This window comes from Neofelis nebulosa, assembly GCF_028018385.1.
Source record: "Neofelis nebulosa isolate mNeoNeb1 chromosome Y unlocalized genomic scaffold, mNeoNeb1.pri SUPER_Y_unloc_1, whole genome shotgun sequence".
Classification (NCBI taxonomy): domain Eukaryota; kingdom Metazoa; phylum Chordata; class Mammalia; order Carnivora; family Felidae; genus Neofelis; species Neofelis nebulosa.
Genome location: NW_026691917.1, coordinates 297343 through 324679, shown reverse-complemented (window position 1 = coordinate 324679; position 27337 = coordinate 297343). Strand labels below are relative to the sequence as shown.

Genomic DNA, 27337 nt, shown 5'->3' with positions numbered 1-27337 from the left:
TTGTCTGTTTTAAATTTTTTTGTACGTTTATTTATTTTTGACAGAGAGAGAGAGAGAGAGAGAGAGAGAGAGAGAGAGAGAGAGAGGGAGAGAAAACATGAGTGGGGGAGAGGGAGACACAGAATCTGAAGGAGGCTCCAAGCTCTAAGGTGTCGGCACAGAGCCAGGCATGGGACTCGAACCCACAAACTGTGAGATCAGGATCTGAGTTGAAGCTGGTTGCTTAACTGACTCAACTACCCAGGCGCCCCTAAATTGTCTTTGTTTTTAAATAACTCAAAGTTTAAATATATCTTACCTATTTCAGTTAGAAATTTATTTCCCTGAAATATACAAAACTATATTTCTTTAGATGCCTATTAAAACTTACTACTTTTTACCATTAACAACTGGAGGTATAGTTTGCAAATGTGTTACAGGAAATTTATTATGAAATTTCCCTTTTCCTGACTATATCTCTCCCTTCTTACCATTTTTGATGTGGCCTCCTCTCTATGATTAACTGTGAAAATTAGCTGTCTTCAGGTTGTTTTCTTAGAGTAAGTTCCACAGAGATAGCTTTTATCTCCGCGCATCTGTGGGGTGAAGTCAGCTCAGAATTTACTCCACAATCTTTCCAGAAATTCTGAAATTTGCTTAACCCTTATTTATTTTTCAGAGAGAGTCACAGACAAGCAAGCTTTCACACAAGTGGGGGAGGGACAGACAGACAGACAGAATCTGAAGTAGGTTCCAGCTTCTGTGCTAACCGTGAGCTGTTAACCTGGGCTCAAGCTCACAAAATCAGGACTCCAGCCAAAGTCCAATGCTTAACCAACGGAGTCAGCCAGTCTCCCCTGAAATTTGTCTTTAGAAAAGAGTTAACAGAGGTCTGTTTCTCTCCCAATTATAGTATTTATTTATTTATTTATTTATTTATTTATTTATTTATTTATTTACAACAGAGAGGTCAGAATAAGAAAGTGGTTATCTTTTATTTTCTAAGGTTATTGTATTGTTCAAACTGTGATGCTTTTTAAAAAATTTTTTTCTTAATGTTTATTTATTTCTGAGACAGAGACAGAACATGAGTGGGGGAGGGGCAGAGAGAGAGGGAGACTCAGAATCTGAAGCAGGCTTCAGGATCTGAGCTGTCAGCACAGAGCCTGAGGTGGGGCTTGAACTCACAAACTGTGAGATCATGACCAGAGATGAAGTCGGTGGCTCAACTGACTGAGCCACCCAGGCACTCCAAACTGTGATGCTCTTAACTATTCCTTCATTTAGGCTTCTTTATAAGTAGGTCCCATTAATATCCCTTGTGAGGTGAGGGTAGCAGACAAAAGAAAACCTAACTAATACAGTGTTGGGGTTAGAAGGAAGAGCCTTACCACCCAACTCAATTAGAGGCATAGTTGTTAGTTCCAGACTCCAAAAGAATTATAATAAGAGACAAATTATCAATCGTAGGCCCAAACAGGAAATATATATACATATATTATATTTTCTAGGAGAAACTGACAATCCCTACAATGAAAAACTGTCATCACCCTGAAGTCTGTCATTTAAAACAACCATTCCTGGCACCTATTTTCTGCCCACAGGTCCTGTCCCAGAGCTTTATTAAAATCACCTTTTTGCACACTTACCCAAAAACAAATAAAAAGTTAATAAAATGAAAATAAAATAAAACCCTTCCAAATTTGTTCCTTTTTTGTAAAATAATGTTCTTTGTTGGATTTGGCTGTGGTATTGTCATAAGTTACATGTCCTGGATTGCAATGACCTCCTACTGACTTTCATTTTTACGATTAACACTACCGACACCTTGCATTTAGCTAAACAGTTTGACGTCTTCCTTAGACACCAAGTGAAATGATAAACACACGATGTACAAAATTGTCATCAAAACAAAATCGGAGTTAGCTGTATTCAGGAAAGGACACCCTAGTAACGACTCTCCATTCACTCCAAGCCGGTATGTGCTGAGGCTTTGGCAAACTTTACCTCTTCTCTTAACAGGTGGTTGACAGAAAAAGAGTAAGAGCGCACAGGCAGTATCCGTCCGTACGCCATTATTTCCAGAAGTGCCAAAAGTGTCTCCTCTGACGGAAGAAGCCATGCGTTACTTACAATAACGCGTCCCTTCCCAGATCCTTGAAGAGTCCACATCCACATAGTCCTGAGTTGCAGAGCAGATAGAGGAGGTCCATCCATCTTCCAGCAAACTTCGCATCTACCAGCGGACCTGCGTGATTTCAACCTATGCTCCCTACATTGGTCATTTTTACTCCAGACTGGCAGGATACAGGCCCTCCCCTACCCTACCAGACTTCACTCAACTAGTACTGAAGAGTTCTCTCCGTCTAGTGAATAGTTTCTCCGACAGACGTGACCATCAACCAATAACCTGTTGGAAATGACGCTCCTCCCAAAGCCTGGTCAGGGACCGCCTTGTGGGCGGAGCTCAGGCAGGTAGCAAGTTCAGTGGAGCCACAACTGACGTGCGACAACAAAGGTCATGTGACACCAATGGGTCACATCAATTGGCTGCGCCAGACTCGGGGCGGGAGGGGGAGGAGGGCGTCACGGAGATTTGGGGTTCGCCCTGTAACACAATTACAACAACTTTGTGCTGGTGCTGGCGAAGTTTGTGATTCTAGGAAATCCTCCTAGTGCTGCGAGCTTCCGCCTCTTCTGCTGTCCCCGCCTACTCCGCGATGTGATCCAGTAGCCGAGCCCCGCAGCCCGTGCTGTTTCTGCCACCACCTTGGGATTTTTTTCATCGCCGTCATCCGAGGTAGGGGAGGCAACGGCGATAAAGTGCTATTTTCACGCGGCACATCTTTTCGAGCTCTGGACTAGAGGTTGGTGGACTTGTGGGTTTCGGCGTTGGACTTTAAATTTGTTGTGTTCTAATGAAATCCTGCGGAGTATCGCTCGCTACCGCCGCCACTGCTTTCGGTGATGAGGAAAAGAAAATGGCGGCGGGAAAAGAGAGCGGCGAGAGCAAGGAGGGGTCCTGTAGCTTGACAGCCGAAGAGAGGGAGGCACTCGGCGGATTGGACAGGTACGACGGCCGTCATTCTTCCAGCTGGTTCCGGGACTGCTGGCGTCGCTCTCCTGGGGAGGTCCGAATAGTGCTTGCCTCCAGTATCGGCGGGGTGGTTATCTAGGTGTTCTGCAGGCTGCCTTGGGCTGGGGAAGGGACGGGGCAGTGGCTTTCCCGCATCGTTAACGAGCTGCGTATGTCTCTTCCTGCAGCCGTCTCTTTGGGTTCGTGAGGCTCCACGAAAATGGCGCCAGGACTAAGACCCTCTTGGGGAAGGTAGGTAACCGCGGCGGTGTCCAAACCTTGCTTGCTTTTTCTCCCGCGGCCTTCCAAGACCAGTCAGCACCCACTGTGACTGCGAAGCAAAAACAGTTTTTTGCACTTTCCTCATTTGGGAGACCTTACTTGGCACCCTTACGAAATGTTATTTTGTAGCTTGAGGAGCCGAGACAGCGGCGCTTTGGGGACAGGCTCGACGTTTATTTCCGGGTGTTTGGTTAGGACGTTTCTGAATCTTAGCATCATAAGATCATCGTTGTATGCAGTTCTAAACGTTTCAGACTTACGTATTTTTTCTCTTGGTTGCATTGTGATGTCTGATTTTTACTACACACTTTAGGTAGGCTTTCTTATATATCGGGCCTCTAAAGGGGTAGTTTGAAGGTACTTTACAGCAGCGAAGAGTTTGCATTGGGGATTATTTGAATCCATAAATATCGATTGTGTTTGACCTGAAGTTATTTGCTTGTTTGGATGTAACTGCTACAGAAATATCCAACTGTGAATGTGATTTTATAATTCTGGAATTTTTCTGGAATCTTGGTTCCTATATGTGATAGGAACCAGGTAGGATTCCCTCTTTATTTGTGAGAAAAGTTGTTGGCTTTTAGTTAATGGCTGCTCGGGTCGGCCAAGATGGCGGGAAATAGTGGGAGGAGAAATACTGGGGAGAGCTTTGAGAAAGGGAAGACATAAAGAGAAATTAAAGCGACTCGTAGGCATAGCTGTCGACGTGTAGTGTGACGGAGCTTTGTTAAGAGTTCTTATTACTTAAAAGTAGGATTCTTGTATCGTTTTCAGATTTCACATAGCTTTCATAAGCTTCTAGTGTGCTTAAACACCTGTAGCACGTGTAGTAACTGTCATTTAAACTTGCATAAAGGCCACAGAGTCTCCGTCTCTGTCATTTTCCATCTCCTGAGCAAAATCTGGTGAAAATGTTTGGTGCCAGGTGTCACCATGAAAGTTGGTATGTGTGCAACAAATAGCTTCCGTTAGAGATGTTATTTTCTGCGTGTAGTTAGCAGCTATGAATTTGACTTAGTTTATGCTGCAATTGAGAAGAAAGTATTAAATACATTTTATTTAAAAAAATTTTTGCCATGTTTTTATTTCTACTTTTAATTAGCATAAACAAGGTTTGTAACTCCTAATCTCACTTTTATGTTTGTTTTGATGACAACTAATAACCAGGAGCTGAAATGTAATAATTTTTTTTCAGTTAAGTGCAGTCCATTCATCATGTGTGTAGTAATTGGCTTCATTAAAAATATCAGTCATGATATCAGTATGATAGAATGTAATCAGTGATGACTGTTACTAACTTAATCTTTTAAACATTTCACTAGTTTATTGTACAAAGTATTTCCAACAGGTTAAAATTTTTTTACAATTTTAAGGGAGGTAGTATATTAAATTTTTTTTAATGTTTATTTTTGAGAGAGAGACACACACACAGAATGTGAATAGAGGAGGGGTAGAGAGAGAGAGGGAGACACAGAATTGGAAGCAGGCTCCAGGCTCTGAGCTGTCAGCACAGAGCCTGATGCGGAGCTCGAGCCCACGAATCACGAGATCATGACCTGAGCCGAAGTTGGGTGCTCAACTGACTGAGCCACCCAGGTGCCCCAGGAAGGTAATATATTTTAAATGTTTGTTTATTTTTGAGAGAGAGAGAACGTGTGTGCGTGTGCATGTGTGTGTGTGTGTAAGCGGGGAAGGGGCACAGAGAGAGGACGACAGAGGATCCTAAGTGGGCTCTGTGCTTTGAGCCAGGCTGGAACTCATGAACTTCGAGATCCTGACCTGAGCTGAAGTCAGAGGGTTAGCAGACTGTGCCTCTCAGGCGCTCCAGGGAAGGTAATATTTTATATTGTAGTGACAGACATTTAACTTGGGGTTGATGCAGTTATCTTTCCTTATAATAATTTAAATTTTTTTTTTTAACGTTTATTATTTTTGAGACAGAGAGAGACAGAGCATGAACGGGGGAGGGTCACAGAGAGAGGGAAACACAGAATCTGAAACAGGCTCCAGGCTCTGACCTGTCAGCACAGAGCCCGACGCGGGGCTTGAACCCACGGACCGTGAGATCATGACCTGAGCCGAAGTTGGATGCCTAACCGACTGAGCCACCCAGGCGCCCCTCATAATAATTTTAAAAAGGAGGGGTAAACCTATTACCTTGGTTATAATGAAGAAGTAAAACCTAAGTAATATGAGTAATTCTGTGTGCATGTCTGAAAATACTTGAGAACTTTATCTAATTCCACAGTCAGATAAATACTCATTTTAGACTCAACTCTTCAGACACTGGAGTTAAATTTTAAAGAATTGACATTTTGGGGCATCTGAGTGGCTCAGTTGGTTAAATGCCTGCCTTCAGCTCAGGTCATGATCTTACAGCTTGTGAGTTTGAGCCCTACAACTGTCAGCCATGCTGACAATTCAGAGGCTGGAGCCTGCTTTGGATTCTGACTCCCTCTCTCTCTCTCTCTATCCCTCCCCCACTCACGCTCTACCTCTGTCTCTCAAAAAATAATTAAAAGTTTTTAAAAAAATTATTTATTTATTTTTTAAACATTTTTTAAATGTTTATTCATTTATGAGAGAGCATGAGCAGGGGAGGGGCAGAGAGAGAGGGAGACACAGAATAATCTGAAGCAGGCTCCAGGCTCTCAGAGCCAAATGCGGGGCTCGAACCCACGAACCACAAGATCGTGACCTGAGCTGAAGTCGGGTGCTTAACTGACTGAGCCACCCAGGCGCGCCTAAAAAAAAAATTTTTAAGAATTTACTTAATTTTTGTGCAAGTGTGTCTTTCTCAACTTTAATTACATCACATTTTACTTCTCTCTCTCAAAGTAAATACACTTAAAAAAGAAATTTGTTCCCTTTAAATACTGAGTAGTGTGGTTTTTTTGTTTAGTTTTAAAAAAAATTTTTCTTTGGGGCGCCTGGGTGGCGCAGTCGGTTAAGCGTCCGACTTCAGCCAGGTCACGATCTCGCGGTCCGTGAGTTCGAGCCCCGCGTCAGGCTCTGGGCTGATGGCTCGGAGCCTGGAGCCTGTTTCCGATTCTGTGTCTCCCTCTCTCTCTCTGCCCCTCCCCCGTTCATGCTCTGTCTCTCTCTGTCCCAAAAATAAATAAAAAAAAAACGGAAAAAAAAAAAATTTTTTTTCTTTAAGATTTTAAGTAATCTCTATAGCCAGTATGGGTGGGGCTTGAATTCATAACACAGAGATCAAAAGGCACCTGTTCCAGGGCACCTAGGTGGCTCAGTGGGTTAAGTAAGTGTCTGACTTCCACTCAGGTCAGGATCTTGTGGTTCACGAGTTCAAGCCCTGCTGACAGCCCAGAACCTGGAGCCTGCTTCAGATTCATTCCTCTCTCTCTCTCTCTCTCTCTCTCTCTCTCTCTCCCTCTCTCCCTCTCTCCCTCTCTCCCTCTCTCCCCTTCTCTCCCTCTCTCCCTCTCTCCCTCTCTCCCTCTCTCCCTCTCTCCCTCCCCCCCTCCCCCTCATCTGCTTGTGTACTTGTGCTCTCTCTCTCAAAAAATAAACATTAAAACATTTTTTTTTTTAAATTTATTTATTTTTGGGACAGACAGAGACAGAGCATGAACGGGGAGGGGCAGAGAGAGAGGGAGACACAGAATTGGAAACAGGCTCCAGGCTCCGAGCCATCAGCCCAGAGCCTGACGCGGGGCTCAAACTCACGGACTGCGAGATCGTGACCTGACTGAAGTCGGACGCTTAACCGACTGCGCCACCCAGGCGCCCCTAAAACATTTTTTTAAAAAAAAGATCACATGTTCACTGACTGAGCCAGTCAAGGGCCCTAAGTAGCATGTTATTTTCTCATGTAGTTCTTGATCTTGATTGCTTCTTTGTTGGTCTCAGTATACCAGCAAAATGTTTACTTGAAAAGTTTGACCCCATATATCTTCAAACCCTGTGTTTATTTTGTTTTGATTACTTATTAATTAAATTTATATTTATTGTTTATTTTTATTTTGTTAAGTAAACTCTGCTCCCATCATAGGTTTGGAACTCAGGACTTTAAGATGAAGAGTTCCATCCATGCTTTACCAACTGAGCCAGGCTGGTGCCCCCCAAACCTTTGTTTGAATTAGTGTTTTTTTCCCCTTGACTTTCTTGTATTTTGAGGGTGCTTTCTTCCAAAGGTTAGTTACTCTTAGTCTCTGATATAAAAAAAAGGGGGCACCTGGGAGGCTCAGTTGGATAAGTGTCTGACTTAATTTTGGCTCAAGTTATGAATCTCTGGTCATGATCCCCGGGTCATACGATTGAGCCCTATGTCAGGGTCAGTGCTGACAGCACAGCACTTTCTCTTTCTGTGCCTCCATCCCCCAATAAATAAATAAACTTAAAAAAAGATCATGTAGTCAGGCACTGGATTCCAGGACAGAAAAGAAAAAAAAAAAAAGATCATGTAAATGTTATTACAAAGATTAGAATGGTTGTAATAGTACACTTTTAAAATTCTATAATGTTAAGAATTTTTATAGCGTTGACATATGTCATATAGTGTTGAGAGTTTCAGATGAAAAATAAATTAGTAATACATATTGCTTTTAGTAATTAAAAAAAGTAAGCTGAAATAGCTAGTGGTTGCTTAGAGTTTTGGAGCTTTCATATACTTGAATAAGTTGCATTTAACCAGTACTGAGATTTAATCTTGAGGTAAAGTGTTTTAACTTAGATTTGTAATATAGGTTTAAGATATTAATCAAGTCTTTCTGCAGAAATTTTCAACAATGACTTGCTGCAGTTTGGAAAATGTTTAGGTTTTGTTTATGTTAGCGTAAAGAGTAGAGGTAAAGCATAATGAGAATATTACTGTTGTACCATTTTTTTTTTTAATTTTTTTTCAACGATTTTTATTTATTTTTGGGACAGAGAGAGACAGAGCATGAACGGGGGAGGGTCAGAGAGAGAGGGAGACACAGAATCGGAAACAGGCTCCAGGCTCCGAGCCATCAGCCCTGAGCCTGACGCGGGGCTCGAACTCAAGGGACCGCGAGATCGTGACCTGGCTGAAGTCGGACGCTTAACCGACTGCGCCACCCAGGCGCCCCATCCATTTTTTTAATGTAATCTGTTTCATAGTATTACTGCTAAAATATCCAGTGCTGTTTATTTGGGTGTATCTTCCGTTCAGCTTTAATTTTTTCATTGTAATTAATGAGATTTTTAGCTCTGATATTGTTTATTGCTTTCTTTTTGGTTTTTGGTTTGTATTGTGTTTCTAGACATGTTTATTAATTTGAACACATTTTTCTTTATTTCTTTGAATATAATTTTCTTTAATTCTTCCAATATATTTGTAATACGCTGCCTTGAAGTCAGTTCAATGGATAGATTCATTTGTGTTCCATTTCTGTTGAGTTTTATTTTTTCCTTGTGATGATTATGGGTTACATTTCACTATTTCCTTGTGGGTCTAGTAATTTTTCTTCGAGAATTTCAGATCTGTATTATAGCAGCTTGGCGGCGGGGTGGGGGTGCTGGATTTAAACTGGAACTGTCTAATTTGTGAATGCTCAGTATTTAAAACAAAAGTTTAGAAAATCTGGTTCTAGCTCTATAGGGGGCTGTCTTACTGTCTTTAGAGTTTAGCTATTAATTTGGGCAGAAATTTTGTTCACTTGTGTCATACTGAGAAAAGGTTCTATCCTGTGCTGGCTAATTATAGATGGCTTGCAGAATACATTAAAATTGAAGTTTTTAAATCTCTTTTGGCTTAAAAAAATTTTTTTTTTAATAGTTGTATAGTTTTGAGAGAGACCAAGTGTGGGTGGGGGAGGGGCAGAGAGAGAGAGACACACAGAATCTGAATTAGGCTCCAGGCTTCCAGCTGTCAGAACAGAGCTAGACACGGGGCTCAAACCCACAAACTGTGAGATCATGACCTGAACTGACTCTGCCACCCAGGCGCTCCTCTTTTGGCTTTTATATAAGGCTGTGTTGGGTATCTCCTTTACATGTGTGATTTATTAATCATCTGGGTTAGTGTGGAGAACTTATTTTGACTGTTGGTTTTTTTTCCAGATTTTCAGGATCTCTCTTTAAATTTCTAGGCCCCAGCACAAACTGGAGCTGTAATCTCAGGCTAACAAAGCTATGAATTTCCCCCATTTATTGTCACCGCATTTGGCACCTCTGTCTTACACAAGCCAGGGTTTTCACTACCCTCCTGAAATCACCCCTTTTTTGTAGTTGAGTTACCTGGTAAGTTGGCTTTCTACTGTTGGAGCTTTAGCAGCTTTTCTAGTTCATTTCATTTTTTTACTCTTCCCCTTGACCTCCTCCTTCTCCTCTTTTCTTTCTCTTTCAGCGTTTTCTCCTCCTCCATTTATTTTATATAAAGGGTGTTAGTTATCCTAAATATTATCCTAAATTAAAGTCCTTTTTCAGCACATTGCATTTGTGATAGGGAAGAATATATGTATTTTTAAATGTGTACTTATTTTGGGAAGAGAGTGGGGGAGAAGGGGAGAAAGAGAGGGATAGACAATCTGAAGTGGGGTCTGCACTGACAGGCTGACAGCCTGATGTAGAGCTTGAACTCACCAACTGCGAGAACATGACCTGACCTGAAGTCAGAGGCTCAACCGATTGAGCCACCTAAGGGCCTCTGGAAGAATATTTATGTAAGGTACTTAGCATTGGACATGGTACAGTGGAGGCTTATTACAAGTTAATTGTCATATTGGAAAAGACATTTTGGTTTGAATTCACACATTGGTTTAGAAATGGAGAGGGAGGAGGAGGCAGTCAAAGTCTCTTTTTAAAGATTTTTTTTTTTTTTTTTTTTTTTTAATTTATTTTTGGGACAGAGAGAGACAGAGCATGAACGGGGGAGGGGCAGAGAGAGAGGGAGACACAGAATCGGAAACAGGCTCCAGGCTCCGAGCCATCAGCCCAGAGCCTGACGCGGGGCTCGAACTCACGGACCGCGAGATCGTGACCTGGCTGAAGTCGGACGCTTAACCGACTGCGCCACCCAGGCGCCCCTCTTTTTAAAGATTTTTTAAAGAAGTACCGTAAATTTTTTTTTTTAAGTTGACTTATTTTGAGAGATAGAGACAGTACAAACTTGCGGAAGGAGTAGAGAGGAGAGCCAGAATCCCAAGCTGGCAGTGAAGGGCCTGATGCAGGGTTTGGAACCCGCAGACTGAGATCATGATCTGAGTGGAGATCAAGACTGTGCGCTTAACCTATTGCACCACCAGTGTGCCCCTTAAAGAGATCTCTTGGGCATTCCTGGGTGGCTCAGTCAGTTAAGTGTCAGATTTTTGGTTTCAGTTCGGGTCACGATCTCAGTCATGAGACTAAGCCCCACATAAGTCACTGGCAGTTAGGAGACTACTTGGGACACTCTCCCTCCTCCCCCTCCAAATAAATAAATAAACTGACTTTTTTTGTGGGTGGGGGAGGGGCAGAGCTTTGTGCTTTCTAGTTGGGGGAGAGGGACAGCGGGAGAGAGAGAGAATCTCAAGCAGTCTCCACATTTAGCTTGGAGCCTGATGGGCTCCCGTGACCCTGAGATCATGACCTGAGGTGAAATCAAGAGTCAGATGTTCCGCCGAATGGACCACCCTGGCCCCCACTTTTTAAAGAGCTTTTTGACTTTTTAATAGTACTTCACCTTCATTTATGATTATGATATGATTTATAATTATACTTGACTGTCTTTTGCACATTTACTTGCTATCCCCCCAACAGATTATGTACAGTTAATATATAAAAAATGATAGCTGTTTGAAATAATGCAGTTTGATATGTATATATTTGTGAAACTACATTCAAAAGCAACACACTGGATATAGCCATCAGCTTCTTGCGCCATTTTGAATCTGTTATTTTTATCTCTGCTACAGCCCTACCTCCCCCATCTTGATGCAACCACTGATTACTTTATGTCTCGAAGTTTATTTTGCATTTCTAGAAACTTATATAAAGGGAATTAAACAAAATACACTGCTTCATTTTCTTTTCTCTCCTGCCACTTATTTTAAGGTTTATCCTTTTTGTTCTTGTTTTCAGGTTTTAACTTTTTTGCCTCTGTTCATCAGTAGTTAATGTTTGAAAAAAAATGTAAATATCTTTGCATGTCCTTTTTTGCTTCTCTATATACGTTCTTTGACGTACCTGTTCTAGTCTTTTCCTATTTAAAAATTTGTTTTTCTCAGGGGCACCTGGGTGGCTCAGTTGGGTCATGATCTCGTGGTCTCTTGATTCGAGCCCGAGTCGGGCTCTGCTGACAGCTCAGATCCTGGAGCCTGCTTTGGATTCTGTGTCTGTCTGTCTCTCTGTCCCTCCCCCGCTCGTGCTCTGTCTCTCTCTTGCTCTTTCAAAAATAAAAACATTAAAAATAAAAAAAATCGTTTCTGAGTTTTGAGTTCTTTTTAAAAATTTTCGTAATGTTTATTTATTTTTGAGAGAGAGTGAGCGAGGGAGGGGCAGAGAGAAGGGGAGACACAGAATCTGAAGCAGGCTCCAGGCTCTGAGCTGTTAGCAGAGTCCTACGTATTGCTTGAACTCACCATCCATGAGATCATGACCTGAGCCGAAGTCAGACGCTCAACTGACTGAGCCACCCGGGCGCCCCTGAATTTTGAGTTTTAAAACAAAAAATAAATATATATTCTGATATGAATTTTTTATCTAACAAATAACTTATAAACATCTTTCTAGTTTATGTCTTCATTCTCCTCAATAGTGTGTTTTGAAGAGCAGAAATTCTGTATTCAGGAAATTCACCTTAATCTTTTTTCTTCTGTGGATTTTGCCTTTCTTGGTTTATTAGGGAGGCTTTATCGAAATAAAGGTAAAAGACATCGTCTCCTGTGTTTTCTTACAAATGTCATATGTATATATATATAATCACATGGTATGTGATGTATTTTTTTGATTTTTGCGTATAGTTAAGTGGATGTGAAATTTCTTCTTTTTGATGTGGATCTTCAGTTCCAGAACCATTTATTGAAAGAGACTAGACTTTTTCTAATGATTTGTTTGAACTCATTCCCTCATTCCTCATTGTGCTGCGGTTTCATTTTTGTTTGATTCAAAATACTGGCCTTTTGATTTCTTTTTTGATCCAGGGTTATCTATAAATGTGACATTTAAAACTAGGATTATTTGAGGGTTTTCAGATACTTTAATATTACTAGTTTTAATTTAACTTTATTTTTAAATGTTTATTTTTGAGAGAGAAAGAGTGTGAGTGGGGGAGGGGCAGGGGGTTTGGAGACACAGAATCTGATGCAGGATCCAGGCTCTGAGCTGTTAGCACAGAGCCCAACACAGGGCTTGAACTCATGAACTGTGAGATCATGACCTGAGCTGAAGTCAGAGGCTTAACCTACTGGGCCACCCAGGTGCTCAATGATACTTTATAACAAAACAGTTTAATTTGGGAACACTAGATAATTATAGAAAAACAAAGTAAGCATAGAAATTCTAGAAACTTTTAAACATTTCTTTTATGTCATTTTAGTATTTTTTCTTTGAAATGTGTGTAAAGTCATGCCTTTGAAGCAGATTTTCACTTTTTTTTTCTTTTTTTAGATTTAAAAAGTATGTATTTATTTTTGAGAGACAGAGAGAGAATCTTAAGCAGGCTCCACACTGCCAGTGCAGAGCCTGTTGTGGGGCTTGATCTCACGTGAGATCAAGACCTGAGTCAAAATCAAGAGTTATAGGCTTAACCTGACTAGACCATTCTGGTGCCTCCTAGGGCAAACTTTCTAAGCCTTGGCATCAATGACCTTTTTTTTTTTTTTTTTTTTTTTTTTTAAGTTTTACTTATTTTGAGATAGAGGGATAGAGACACAATCTAAAGTGGGCTCCATGGTGATGTGGGGCTCTAGCTCTCATGAACCTTGAGATCATGACCTGAGCGGAAATGCGATACTTAAAACTGACTAAGCCACCCAGGTGCCCAACTAATGGTAGTTATGATGGGATGGATAGATCTGTTGTAGGGAGCCGACCTTTCTATACCTTGTCAGATGGTTGTCAGATTATCTCTGTGTTTTGACAGATGCTCCTGGAAGAGGAACAGAACCCTCCACTCCACTCCACTCTCTTTTCCTTTGGTAACCACTGCTATAAAGTGCATACTTAAGGCTAAACAAAAACATGGAATGTAAAAGTAATCCACTTCACCCAACCCTTTTTTTTTTCTTTATAGAAATTTGGTTAAATTTGTTTTGTACACATTTTGTCACATTTTGTCTATTTGTGTTTTTCATTAGCCTTTTGATTCTAAGTAATACTCTTAAAAAATAAAATGTTCTTTTTCCCTTACTGTGTTATGTGCAGCAGGATGTATTCCCAGTTACTTACATTGCTTTAAATGAAGTTCAGTTATCGAATATCAAAGATACAATGGTTTAAACAATTTAGAGTTTCATTTGCAATGTTGACTTGTAGTGTACCTGGAAACTGTCTTCTTTCTACCTTCTTTGTTTATTTTTATCTTATCTGACATTTGATTTTGCAACATCATTTTTAATCACCAATACATTTTTAGTGGGCTTAATGAAGAGAGTTAAGAATTTGGTACTTAAGCCTGAGTGAACTGGCAGATGTATTTAAAATTCTAGATCTTACTTAATATCTCTTCTGAGAGAATCAGTAATACTGTTAATTTTAGATATCAACAATTTCCCATAATAAAGATTTGCTCTAATGGACTTGGCAGTGTATGAAAGTATACTGACAGGAAGATGTATCTGGTATGTTACCATCTCCTTGTTTAAGTCATAAAAAACATTTTGAATCTTACTTGACTCTTGACCCCAGTTGTCCAGAACTTCAATATCTAAGTAAGATATAAAAGGTTAAAGAAAATTAAGGATGAGAAATTTCTGAATATTATATAAGTTATAAAAATAAGTAATGAATTTGGGATTTAAAAGCCTGTTACCTTTAAAATGCCAAATTGATTGTTTTATTAACATGAAGACCAAAATTATTGTACTGTAGCCTAATAGTTTTTTTATTCAGCCATGACTTTTACTAGTTCTCATACTTCTTTCCCTCTGTCTTCTGTTCCAGCACAAAAGGACAGTCTTCCGACCAAAATTTGAGTCATTCAGTATTGTCAGTTTGAATATTTCACCCACTTTGTTTATATTTTGTTTTGTTTTATGGTAGTGTCACTTCTTCCAAGGGAGATCCATTCCAAGATTCCCAGTGGAAGCCTGAAACTGTGCATAGTACTAGATCCTAAATATTGCCATATTTTTTCCTATACATACACACCTAAGATAAAGTTTAATATATAAGTCAGACCCGGTAAGAGATTAATAACAATAACAATAAACTAAAACAACTGTAATGATGTACTGAAATAAAAGTTACGTGAATTTGTTCTCAAAATATGTTGTATGTACTCACTATTGTGATGATAGGAGATGATAAATAAATGCCTATGTGATGAGATGAAGTAAGGTGAATGATGTACATATTGTGACATTAGACTACTCTTGACCTTTTAATTGGGGTCATCTACTTGCAGAGTGCAGTTGACCACAGGTAATGGAAACTACGGACAGTGAATAGCTGATTGTAGTGTAATTTCAGACATGCAGAAAACCTGTAAGAATAGTAAAGGAATCACCACCATAGAGCCTTAACTCTGGACCTGCTTTTTTTTTTTTTTTTTTTTTTAATGTTTTATTTATTTTGGGGAGAGAGAATGTGAGTGGGGGAGAAGAGAAAGTGAGAGGCACAGAATCCGAAGCAGGCTCCAGATTCTGAAATGTCAGCACATCAAATGGGATGTCTGACATGGGACTTGAACCTGTGAACTGTGAGATCATAACCTGAACTGAAGTCAGAGGCTTAACCGACTGAGCTACCCAGGCACCCCGAACCCTGGACCTGCTTTAAAAAAAATATATTAGGGGTGTTTTTGATGATACTGAGAAATTACTCTATTTTGTTTCGTGGGAATATTTGACCTTAGGTACTTTTCAGAGGCACCATACCCAGGATTATTCCTGGAAATGTACCCAGAGTATACACCAATTATACGTATTTCTTTCTTATGGTTACTCTAAATGCCATGTATTATGAGGGACTTAATTTGGAATTTTATTGGGAAGATTGAAAAATTTTGAAGGAGAGATATCTTTTTTCCTGAGGGCAAAGTAAAGAAACTGTTAAGTTCTTGTGTGCTAAGCAGTACAAGAGTTATTTTCAAATTAAAATTAATGTTTTTATTTATTTGAGAGAGAGCGAGAGAGCAAGTGGGGATGTATATAGAGAGAGGGAGACATAGACTATGAAACAGGTTCCAGGCTCTGAACTATCATCAGTGCAGAGCCCAATGCTGGACTTGAACTGGAACTGCGAGATCATGACCTGAGCCAAAGTTGGATGCTTAACTGTCCGAGCCACCCAGGTACCCCCAAATTAAAATTTTTATATCAGGTTTTCAATTGTTGATAAGATTCAAGACAGGAAGAAGTTCAGGTTCTGTGGTTTCTTGTGGTTACTGATAATTGTGGAGGAAATCAATAATACTGTTCTTTCATATTTTTAGTACAAAAATCTTCCTAATTTCTTCTGTAAACTTGTTAAGTTCAGAAAGATTTGATTTTTTTTCCTCTAAAAAGTTTCTAAAAAATTTCTCTAAAAAAGTTCAGAAAGATTTGATTTTTTTTTCTAAAAATAGTACAAGAGGAGTGTACCTGTGTGTATTGAGTTAAGGTTAGGATTAGTATGTTTGAAATATATCAGGATTAGGAGAAAACAATCGAAATATAGTGTATGGTAGTCTCAGTGCTATCCTAAGTTTCTTTGCAAAAACAATGGTTGATTAATCCAGATGGTAGCTACTGTTGAACAATTCTGCCCAGCAGAAATCTGTAGTGATGTATGAATTTTTCATGTCATGTGTAAGTTTAAATTTTTTTTAATTTTTTTTTTTCTTCAACGTTTTTTATTTATTTTTGGGACAGAGAGAGACAGAGCATGAACGGGGAAGGGGCAGAGAGAGAGGGAGACACACAGAATTGGAAACAGGCTCCAGGCTCCGAGCCATCAGCCCAGAGCCTGACGCGGGGCTCGAACTCACAGACCGCGAGATCGTGACCTGGCTGAAGTCGGACGCTTAACCGACTGCGCCACCCAGGCGCCCCAAGTTTAAATTTATAGTAATTGAAACTAGTGAAACAGTTAAAATAAAAACAGTGAAAAGAAACCAATGAAGTTAATGTTAATAATACATTTATTTAATCAAATATATCCAAAATTTTATTTTAATGGTTAACATATTAGCAAATATTTTAGTTTTCATTCAGTTTAGTTGATTAAAAAATTTTTTTTTCTTTTTGAGAGCGAGAGAGCGAGCATGCACATGCAGGGGTGGGGCAGCGGAAGAGGGAGAGAGAGAATCCCAAGCAGGCTCCACACCCAGTGTGGACTTGGGGGCTTGATCTCATAAATTGTGAGATATGACCTGAGACAAAATAAGAGTCAGATATTTAATTGACTGAGCCACTCAGACTCCCCTATTAGTAAATATTTTGTACTTTTTTTTTGTATGCATAGGCTTGTGAAATGTGTTACGTGATTTATAATTATAGTACATCTCAATTTGGACTTGCTACTATTCAGATATTAAAAAATCTGATTACTGGGTACTGAAAAAGTCGATAGTCCTTTTTGCCTGTGCCTGTTTGAGAGGAGTAGTTTTGTGTTAATAAAGACCAAAATAATTACTTAGATTTGCAGGTCATATAAAGTCATTAAGGAACTTCTGTTATCTAATTTGGCAAGTCTTATTCTCCCTTTAAAAAAAAATTTTTTTTTAATGTTTGTTTATTTTTGATAGACAGAATGTGAGTGGGTTCGGGGCAGAGAGAGAGGGAGACACAGAATCTGAAGCAGGCTCCAGGCTCCGAACTGTCAGCAGAGCCCGAGCTGTCAGCAGAGAGCGCGATGCGCTCAAGCTGTGAGATCATGACCTGAGTTGAGGTCGGATCGTCAACCAACTGAGCCACCCACACGCCCCTTATTCTCCCTTATTTATAAGGAAAAAAAGATCATAAGTGATGGCTCCATTAATAAATATTTAAAAAGCTATTTCTTCTCAGGAATTGAATCATAAGTCTGTGGTAAAAATGACATATTGATTATTGCTTTGATCTCTTGTGTAAATTTTGTAATATATATGCATTGTCTCAGGTTGCAGTTAGGAATTTGCCTTTCTCTTAATACTTATATTTTTCCTTTGTAGGCTGTTCGCTGCTACGAATCTTTAATCTTAAAAGCTGAAGGAAAAGTGGAGTCTGATTTCTTTTGTCAATTAGGTCACTTCAACCTCTTATTGGAAGATTATCCAAAAGGTAGTGTTTTCATCTATTTATTAAAAATTCTCCTTGATGTACGTATGCATCACATACAAATTGTTTTTACTTTTTGTTATGGGCACTTACAACTGTTTTTTAATTTCTTCTAGACACATTAAGCAATGAAAAAGAAGGTAGAGTAAATGAAAATGTGAACTTCTAATGTAATTTCATGTAAATATTTAATAAGTTTGATCATCCCATGAAACTCAGTAACAGTTTACAATGTATATGGTTATTTTGCTTGTTCTTGTGAAAATCTATGTTCTTTAAAATTTTACCAGTAGACAGATAATATCTGGTATGGTATCTTTGTCTATAAGTACAAATGTGGACATTTTGGAAAGAATAAGTCTGGAGAGTTTTCCATCACCACCAAAGCAATTCTCCAATTTTCGGAAGTGTCTTACAAGTTTAACTCCATTTTGATACTATATACCTGGAGAGAGTGTCGATCCCACAGGTAAAAGGTTTGGTCCCACATGACAGCCCGTGTGAGAATCCAGTTGCAAGTCATAAATGTTACTGCACTGCTGATCAGCCAGATCGTTTGATAATTTTGTAGAGTGGTTCACAAAGCTCAGGGGAACATTTGTTAGTTTATTATAAAGGATATGATAAAGGGTACAGGTGAACAGCTAAACGAAGAGGAATATTATAGAGCAAGGTATGTAAGTGTCCTGTGCTCAGGAGCTTCTTTCCCTGACGAATGGGGGTATATTTACCAAATCAGAATCTTATAAACTCTTCCAATCTCAGTGCTCAGTAGTTAATTATAGAACTAAATTTGCCTCCTTTTCCCTACCATTGCAGCTTTATTTTGAGACTTTGCATGACTCATCTCTTTAGCATAAATTCTGGTGAACTCAAAACAAATTTTCCCCCCTGCAAAGACAGGTAAACACTATCTTTATTTAATTTATTAAAAAAAATTATTTCATTTTTATTTTTTTACGTTTATTTAGCTTTGAGAAACAGAGTGAAACTAAGCGTGAGCAGGGGAGGGGCAGAGAGAGGAGACACAGAATCTGAAGCAGGCTCCAGGCTGTGAACTGTCAGCACAGAGCCTGATGCAGGGCTCGAACTCATGAACCGTGAGATCATGACCTGAACTGAAGTCAGACATTCAACCGACTGAGCCACCCAGGCACCCCATTTAATTTATTTTTTAAATTTACATCCAAGTTAGTTAGCATATAGTATAACAGTGGTATCTGGAGTAGATTCCTTAACATCCCTCACCTGTTTAGCCCATCCCCCATCCCACAACTCCTCCACTAACACTCTGTTTGTTCTCCATATTTAAGAGTCTCTGTCAAAATAGGTGCTTACAAATAACAAAAGCTCCTCCTACTTAGACTCAGGAAACTCAAGAGTGTTTAGGAGCTCTGGGGAACAGGGCAGGAAAAAACAGATTTTATTATTCTGCAAATACAAATATTATTTTTCCTTTTTGTTCTTGATATTCTTTAAAACTTTACATTTTAGCTTGAATACACTTAAATCCAATCTTTGTCATGTTGTAATTTAATACAGATAATAAAGTGTAAGTTCGAGTCTTGAAGAACATTATTCATAAAACTAGAGTATTTTTTTCTTATGCAGAAGTGGAGATAAATAACTTGAGGTAGTCTTTTAAAGTTCATGCTTTTCCTAGATCTGCAAATGCATTTAGTAGGTTAAAATCACTCAAAAAATGATTTTCCTCTCTAGCAGACAATCTCCACATCAAAGAAAATTCATCCTATAAACAAGAATATATTAAACTTTTGATAGTAAATATCTTGGTTGAGTTGGGTGGGTATGTTAAGATTTTCAGCAAATGTGTTTAGTAGAAACATAACACATTGTTTTAGGACTAGAGTTTTGGTGTTTTGGCAGCAGTCTATTGTGTACCACATTTTTTGTTTTTGTTTTGTGTCACAAATCCTTCCTTTTTCTTTTCTTCTTTTTTTTTCTAAGTTTATTTATTTTTGAGAGAGTGCAAGTGGAGGGGGAGGGCAGAGAGAGGAGGACTGTGTGCTCTGTGCTCACAGCAGCAAGCCCACTGCAGGGTTTGAACTCAGGAAAGTGAGATCATGACGTGAGCCCATGGTGTTGTTCAAATGACCGAGACATCCACATTTTTTTTAAGTATAGGGAAAGAAAAATAGTTTTCCTTCTGGATGAAAAAGGGTTTTCCTTCTATCCTGAGTTCTTGACTGAGGTGGCACCCTTCCCTTCCCATAATGAAAGATTAATAAGAGAAAGACAAACAAGTTTATTGATCTGTGTTTTACATATACATGCAGGAGATACCTAGTAAAAGTGCGTTACTGTTTGATATGCCCTAAACCACCAATTTAAGCACAAGAAAAGACAAAATTAAAATACTGGGTGGGGAGGAGGCTGTTTAGAGAAATTGACCAGGAAAAACCCTTTAAATAAGAAAAATTTTTCATATGCGTATATACTTAGTGCCTTTTTGAAAATGCCTTCAGGAAAATCTCTTGTGATTTAAATTATTCTCTTCCTAGTACTGATCAGTTGACATTTACAAATAAGGATTCCTTTATAAATGTAAATTTTCCTTATAAAAGAGTAATAATAACTTCCAGTATGTTTCTGAAGCTTTTTTGTATTTCCTGTTTGTACATATCATCAGTGAACAGAATCATTATGCCCAAGAGTCATATTTTAAGGTGGCATATTCTGCTCTCAGACATAATAAAGTCGGTGTTTTTATCAATGAAATGCTTTTTTGGTATGAGACAGTATAATGTACTATATGAGACACGTAGCATTTATAATCTCAGTGGACTTTGTTATTTAGAAATGCTTATTTCTTTTTTTAAATGTTTTTATTTATTCATTATTTTTCTTTTAATTTTTTTAAAAGTTTATTTATTTTTGAGAGTGACAGAGACAGAGCATGGGCAGGGTAGGGCTAGAGAGAGAGAGAGATAGAGGGATAGAATCTGAAGTGGGGCTCAAACCCACAAACTGCAAGATCATGATCTGAGTAGAAGTCAGACACTTAACTGATTGAAACACTAAGACACTCCATGTTTTTATTTGTGTGTGTGTGTGACAGAGAGAGAGAAGAGAGAGAGAGGGCAGGGGAGGGGCAGAGTGAGGCAGAATCCAAAGCAGACTTCAGGCTCCTGAGCTGTCACTACAGAACCTGACATGGTAAACACCCTGAAATGTTGTAAATTAATAGATTCATGTGCTTCCCTGGACTTTTTCCTTTTTCCTACTGTGTAGTATAGGAGCTTTATGAATGCTACACAAAAATTTTGCTATTGGAAATGAATTTCATTCCAGTAAGTAATTCTTACCTACACTTACAATACATTTAAGTTTTTTCTCCATAATCTTAATTTCTTAAATCTTAATTTTCTCCATAATCTTAATTTTTTAAATATTCTATACAGTAGATTTCTTGTTGTTGTTGTTGTTGTTTTTTTTTTACGATAGTTGTAAATAACAGGAAACCGTGACTTAGGCAGTACTGAGCCTTTGCTATTCAGTGGGAAATACAGGATTAAGTTTGTTTTTTTTTCTTTTTTCTTTTTTTAGGATTAAGGTTTTAAAAAAACAATTCAGAGTGAATTTGAAGATCTAATTGGCTTTATTAAATAGCAAATGATTCATTAATTGGGCAGCATGCCATCTTGCAAGTAAAGGGAAATTTCAAAGGCCTACAGAAAGGGAAAGGCAAGACAAGGAAGTCATAAACAAAAAAGGATATTTTAGGCAAGATCTTTTTCTCTTAGGGGGAAGGGAACTGTGTCTCATTAGATGTGAGGGATCCCATGTGAGGGATTACTTAATACAGGTGCTGACCACAATATGCCTAATGCGTTAAGACTGCATTTCCATTGGGGTGCGTTTGGGGTGGGGTGGATTGAAACTGCAGTTAGATTCGGTACTAAGTTTTGGTTTACTTTCTCGGGGCCTTAACCTAAGTGATGCCATTTTGGGCCTGTGGTTTTTCTTTTAGTGTGCTGCCCCCTGTTAAAAAAATTTTTTTTTTTTAATATTTATTTATTTTTGAGAGAGTGAGAGCTGGGGAGGGGCAGAGAGAGTGGGAGACAAGAATCTGAAGCAGGCTGCAGGCTCTGAGCTGTCCATACAGAGCCCGGTGTGGAGCTCCAACTCATGAACCATGAGATCATGACCTGAGCCCAAGTCACTTGCTTAATTGACTAAGCTACCCAGGTGTCCCTCAGTAGGTCCTTTTTTAACCCAATGATGGAAATTCAGAGGAGTTGAATAATGAGAGGTCTTACTTTGCTTGTGAGAAGTTGGGACACAGATTTTCCCCTTGCCTGAAATAAAAGTTTGTTCTAAGTTTAGAGGTTAACTCCCTTAGCAGTGGCCTGGGAGATGCAAAAGAGAGTCTTGTCTTTTCAGGACAGTGTTAGATTTAAAAAGGAAAAAAAAAAAAAAAAAAAAGGAGAAAGGGTTTCATGTTAGTTAAAGTGTGAAGTCTTGATTTGTCATCTTGGACAGAATTCTACCTGATGCCTGTTCTGTTTTTCTTCCTTGTTGATTTGAAGATTGCTTCTATCTAGGACCAGGTATCAGGTAGAGCTTTCTTTATCTGTGAGATGGCTTAGTACCTTTTAATTTTGTAGTAGTTTCTGTCAGTTGTCAAGAATACTTTATGAGGTCCCCTTTTTTATGGGGCTCAAAATATCTAATCGCGAGACTCTAAACTGTGACAGATCGGATCCTTTGAACTGGGATCCAGGAAGGCTTTCATTTGAGGTTCAGACATCAGACACTTAAAGTAGCTACTCATACTAGCATGGCCAAAGGTTGCGTACCGTAAAATTCCAAGAAGTTTGCAAGGTTTTCTTTTAGACTTGGAATAGTCTGTACAATGAGGTGGATGCTTTGATTAGGTGTGCCCCAAGTGAAAAACAGTTTTGCACAGTTTGTCACAGTTTCTTTGTCACTGTTGGGAACAACAGCCTTGCAGCAGGGGAAAGCTTCAGCTCATCTGGAAAACACATATAACCTAACAATAATAAACTGATAATCCATACTAAGTGGAAGTTGAAGGAAGTTCCAGCTGCAGGTGTTCCAAGGGTCTCACCAGTATGTATTGATAATTTGAATTCTCATTAAATGCACACAGAGCCCGATGTGGGACTCAGACTCCTGTATCATGAGATCATGACATGAGCCAAAGTTAGACGCTTAACTGACTGTGCCACCCAAGGGTCCCTAAACTATCTTTTATATAGAGTATATCTAAATTGTGTGAACTTGAAAAACATCTTGGTTAGTTTCTATCTTTCGAGAGTGTTATAATGACCAGTCCTTACAGGGGGCTGTCTTCAAACCACCTAAATAGAGGTCTTTTATAAATCAAATTAAGCTATACCATCTGGAGATAGAAACATATCTCACATTTACAAGATACGTGTTTTTACATATGGACACACAAATAGATGCAAGGATCTTACAGGTAATACTTGTGGAGAAGATTTTTTAAGATTTGTTTTTGTCCCTGGAATTAATCCTCTGGAGGCTGTGCTGACGTTTGGGTACTAGAGTCCTTTTAGCAGTGTTTATTTTAAAAAGGTCTCTTTCTTGGGGTGCTTGGGTGACTCGGTTGAGCGGCCAACACTTGATTTCACATCATGACTCGTCATGATCCTATGTTGGGCTCTGTGCTCACAGCGCTGAGCCTGCTTCGGATCCTCTGCCTCTTTCTGTGTCTTTCTAAAAATATGTAAATGTTAGGATGCCTGGGTGGCTCAGTCACTTAAGTGGCCGATTTCAGCTCAGGTCATGGTCTCACAGGTTGTCAGTTCAGGCCCCGCCTTGGGCTCTGTGCTGACAGCTCAGAGCCTAGAGCCTGCTTCGATTCTGTGTCTCCCCCTCTCTCTGCTTCTCCCCTGCTCGCGCTGTCTCTGTCTCTCTCAAAAATAAATAAACATTAAAAAAAATTAGAAATAAAAATAAGTATTAAAAAATGTTTTTTAAAAAAGATCTCTTTTTTTTCCCCCATTTTTAATCTCAAGTGATTGTTGGCTGTTTTTACATTTCAGAGAAATGGTAAGATAAATAACTTCAAGGAAAAAAGAATATAAGTTCTTTGAAGTAGAACTTTGGTTTCTTTTTTAAGTTTATTTATTTTGAGAGAGCATAAGTGCAAGTTGTTGGGGCGGAGAGATGAAGAGAGAGAATCCCAAGTAGCCTCTGCATTGTCAGCAGTGTGGAGCCTGAGATAGAGCTTGAACTCATGAACTGTGAGATAGTGACCTGAGCTGAAAGCAAGAGTCAGATCCTTAACTGACTGAGCCACCCAGGTGCCCCTAGAACTTTGTTTTCTTAAGACCAGTAGTTTACAAGTCTTTTGAGCTAAACAAGGGCAATTTAGGAATTGGCAAAAGGAGTATTACATTGTGAATTGTCTCTAGAGCTGACTTTTGTTTTATAAAAGAATTGTAAAATAAGGACAGTTGCTTTTGATTCTTCACAGTATAACTTACATTCTTCAGAGTACATGCAGAGTATAACCTATAACTTCAGAGTATAACTTCAGTTTGTAACTTAAATGACATCATTAGTTGTCCATATTTTTCTAAATTTTATAATTTTTCTAAATTATTCAAAATAATCCACATTTTTCTAAAGTTTTTTCTTTCCTTCTGGGTACATAGTTCTAACTTGAAATATTCCTGGTAGTACTGAATAACCTCTGTTGGGTCTGTGACAAATTCCTGAAGAAATTGGATAGGATCCACCTTCCTGAGAGTTTCCTAAAGAGCTGGGGTGGGGGAAGGCAGCAGGATAGAACCAACGGTCTTATGCCAGGTAGGCATAAAGTGAACCCTGGTTACACAAGCAAGAAGTCAGTAGTTATCCTAGGATAGAAAGGATCAATAGCCATTGGGTCAGAATTTGGAAAGGAAGGGACAACATGAAATTATTATTTTCCTCTCTTGACCAGACACTATAGACAGAGATTTGGAAGAGCTGATTCTGGTAAGAATTTTCACCCTTCAGTGGCTGGCTTCTTGCCTGGTTCTCCCGGGAGCCCTCTGAATCCTCTGTAGGGTCTAGCACCTACCAGCGTTTCCACGAGGTTGTTTAAGGGGATAAAATAGTTGTTTATTAGAAAATGCTTCAGTTTTGTTAACTCTGAGTTTGGCCATCTAGTTGATAACGGTAGTATCTATAAGGCTAGTAACTTGGTGGATTTTTTTTAATGGTGTGTAGTCTATTCAGAGTGGAAAAGCAGTGCAGATGATTAGTAGAATGAATACATAGAGGAGGAAAGAGGGGACCAGTAGGATTTTACTCAGTTTTACAGTCTTTGTTTTTTATATACATCTTATGGTTTTAATTTTTTATTACCCTTTGGCAGTGAATCTTCCAATGAGACTGTCTTGGCACTTTGAAACTTTTTAGAAGCTTCTCTTAGCCAGTTAAAGTAGGTATCCCATTCTGTTTAATTTGGGAACCCGTGGTTTGAAGTGCGCTTTTTTCCCCTTTTATTTATTTATTTTAAGTAGTCTCTATACCCATCGTAGGGCTCAAATTTATAACCCCAAGATCAAGAGTCACATGGTATACCAGCTGAGCTAGCCAGGTGGCCCACAGGTATACTTTTTAAATTGATCTTATTTCATTGGAATGTTTTCCATAATGACAATGAGTTTCTAGGGTATAATTCTCCTCAGGGCTGGCAGCAGTTTAGTAGGACATAAGCTGCAAATAGAGTTGATACACATTTATGTCCAGCCACAAAAGGAGTGCAGTTCACATCTGTCCAGCCTTCTTTTGGAGTGCCCAAACTGATGGTCACCAAGTCATGTTCATCAGGACATAAAACAAGTTTGTAGATTTGTAAACCTTCTGGAGTCATAGTTTTTCTTTTATATAATAAGTGATTATGGGGCGTGCCTGGGTTGCTCAGTCCGCTAAGCTTCTGAGTTTGACTCAGTTCATGATCTCACAGTTCTTGAGTTGGAGGCCCACATCAGGCTCTGTGCTGACAGATCAGAGCTTGGAGCCTGCTTCAGATTCTGTGTCTCCTCTTCCCCTCCCTCACTCATGCTCTGTCTGTCTCTCAAAAATACATGAGCGTTAAACCAACAAAAAGCAAGTATGTGGTAAGATGGAATGTTGAACTCTTTGGATTTTAACAGTCCCATTGGATAAGGGTTTATTTACAGAAAACAAGTCAAACAAATGTGCACCTCAACAGTTTGAAGCAATAACCAAAAAAGGTCACTATAGACTGACTGAGAGGTTTTACATATCACCAGCAATATCAGGTGTGGACTAAACTAGCAGACTTTATTAATCTATACTGTGTACTGGAGCTGGGGAAGGGATTTCAGTTGCTGACTGAACCAAGGACTTAAGGTGTTCTGTTTGAGCCTCCTGTCATCTAGATTGACCTGTTAATGCCAGTTAGATTGGTAGTCCAATTAGATTGGTAGCCCAAATGCAAAAAGAGCAGAATTTAATCTGAGAGGGACTTAACAGTAACCTCTGGAAATGGGGAGAAAGACTGTGAACTCATGTTTGTTTTTCTTCCCACATGTTGTCAGAAGGTTACTTTGGATCCTGACACTACCACTAAATCTGTTAAAAAGCAAAATTGACTCAAGTAAATTTGAAGATGAAGCAAGGAGTCATGAATTGGACAGCATTCAGTTGAGCAAGGTAGCTCCACAGGGAGATAGGAAAAGGTTTTTAAAAGCAGGATATGGAAGTCATAAACAGCAGAAGATTATTTCAGGGGAGCTTACCTTTATTTAGGGATGGAAAGGTTTTATGAGGTGGACAGGGCCCATATGAGGATGCTGACCAGAGCATTCCTTACAGTCACTTCTGGGTTGTGTTGGGAGTTGAAACTGCAGTTAGAGTAGGTATTAAGTCTTGGTTTGCTTTCTTGGGGCCTTAAGCTAAGTGATGCCATTTTGGGCTTGTGGTGTTTTTGTGTTTTTTTTTTTCTTTCTTCCTCCCTTCTTTCCTTTTTTTGGGTGGGTGAATTTGTTTTCTTTTTAACAAGTTCTTGTTAGCCTCTGGCCGCCACATTTTCATTAGGTATATAATTTTGTTTTACGTGTCTCTTTCTTTTTAAAGGCATGTTGTGTTTTTTTAATATATATACTTTTTGTACATATATATATGGGTTTATTGACATTGAATTTCTAGTCACCAGGGTAACGAATAACTTAATCCTTAAATGATGCTTACTAATAAATCTATGTTCTCTGAAAGGCTTATAATAGTCTTCTTGTACTTAGGAGCTCTAGACAGCCCTTATTCATGCTTGAAGGGCATTTGAAACCACATAATCACTAACAAAAAGCACAGAAAGGCAGAAAATGGAAAAACAGGTAATACTAAGTACACTATGAAAAGAGCATTTATAATATGAGAACTAAAGGTAATGTTACATTTTCAGCCCTAGCTGAGAACAGGCATTCAGATTTTCCTCATTCTGTACAGGTCTGTGAATGAGTATGATGAAAGTGCCACAGGTATTGTTTATTAGATTACATTGTAGTGAATAGATGAATTTTGTAAAAACAGAATTGGTGAATAATGAGAATTAACTGTATATCTTAAAGTTGGTATATTTTTTGTGTCTCCATTTGTTAATCTGTTCTTTAAG

At 39.0% G+C, this 27337-nt stretch overlaps 1 protein-coding gene across 5 annotated transcripts in view; it reads left to right on the top strand.

The window, feature by feature from the left end:
* The first annotated feature begins 2567 nt into the window (after positions 1-2567).
* The window catches only part of LOC131503576 (lysine-specific demethylase 6A-like), a 195246-nt gene continuing 170476 nt past the window's right edge, over positions 2568-27337 (top strand). For all 5 annotated transcript variants that reach the window (XM_058715028.1, XM_058715026.1, XM_058715027.1 and 2 more), the window contains exons 1-3: positions 2568-3049; positions 3244-3307; positions 17592-17700. In XM_058715028.1, the coding sequence (XP_058571011.1) occupies positions 2898-3049; positions 3244-3307; positions 17592-17700 (325 nt within the window). In that variant the 5' untranslated portion in view covers positions 2568-2897. The remainder of the gene's footprint in view (positions 3050-3243; positions 3308-17591; positions 17701-27337) is intronic.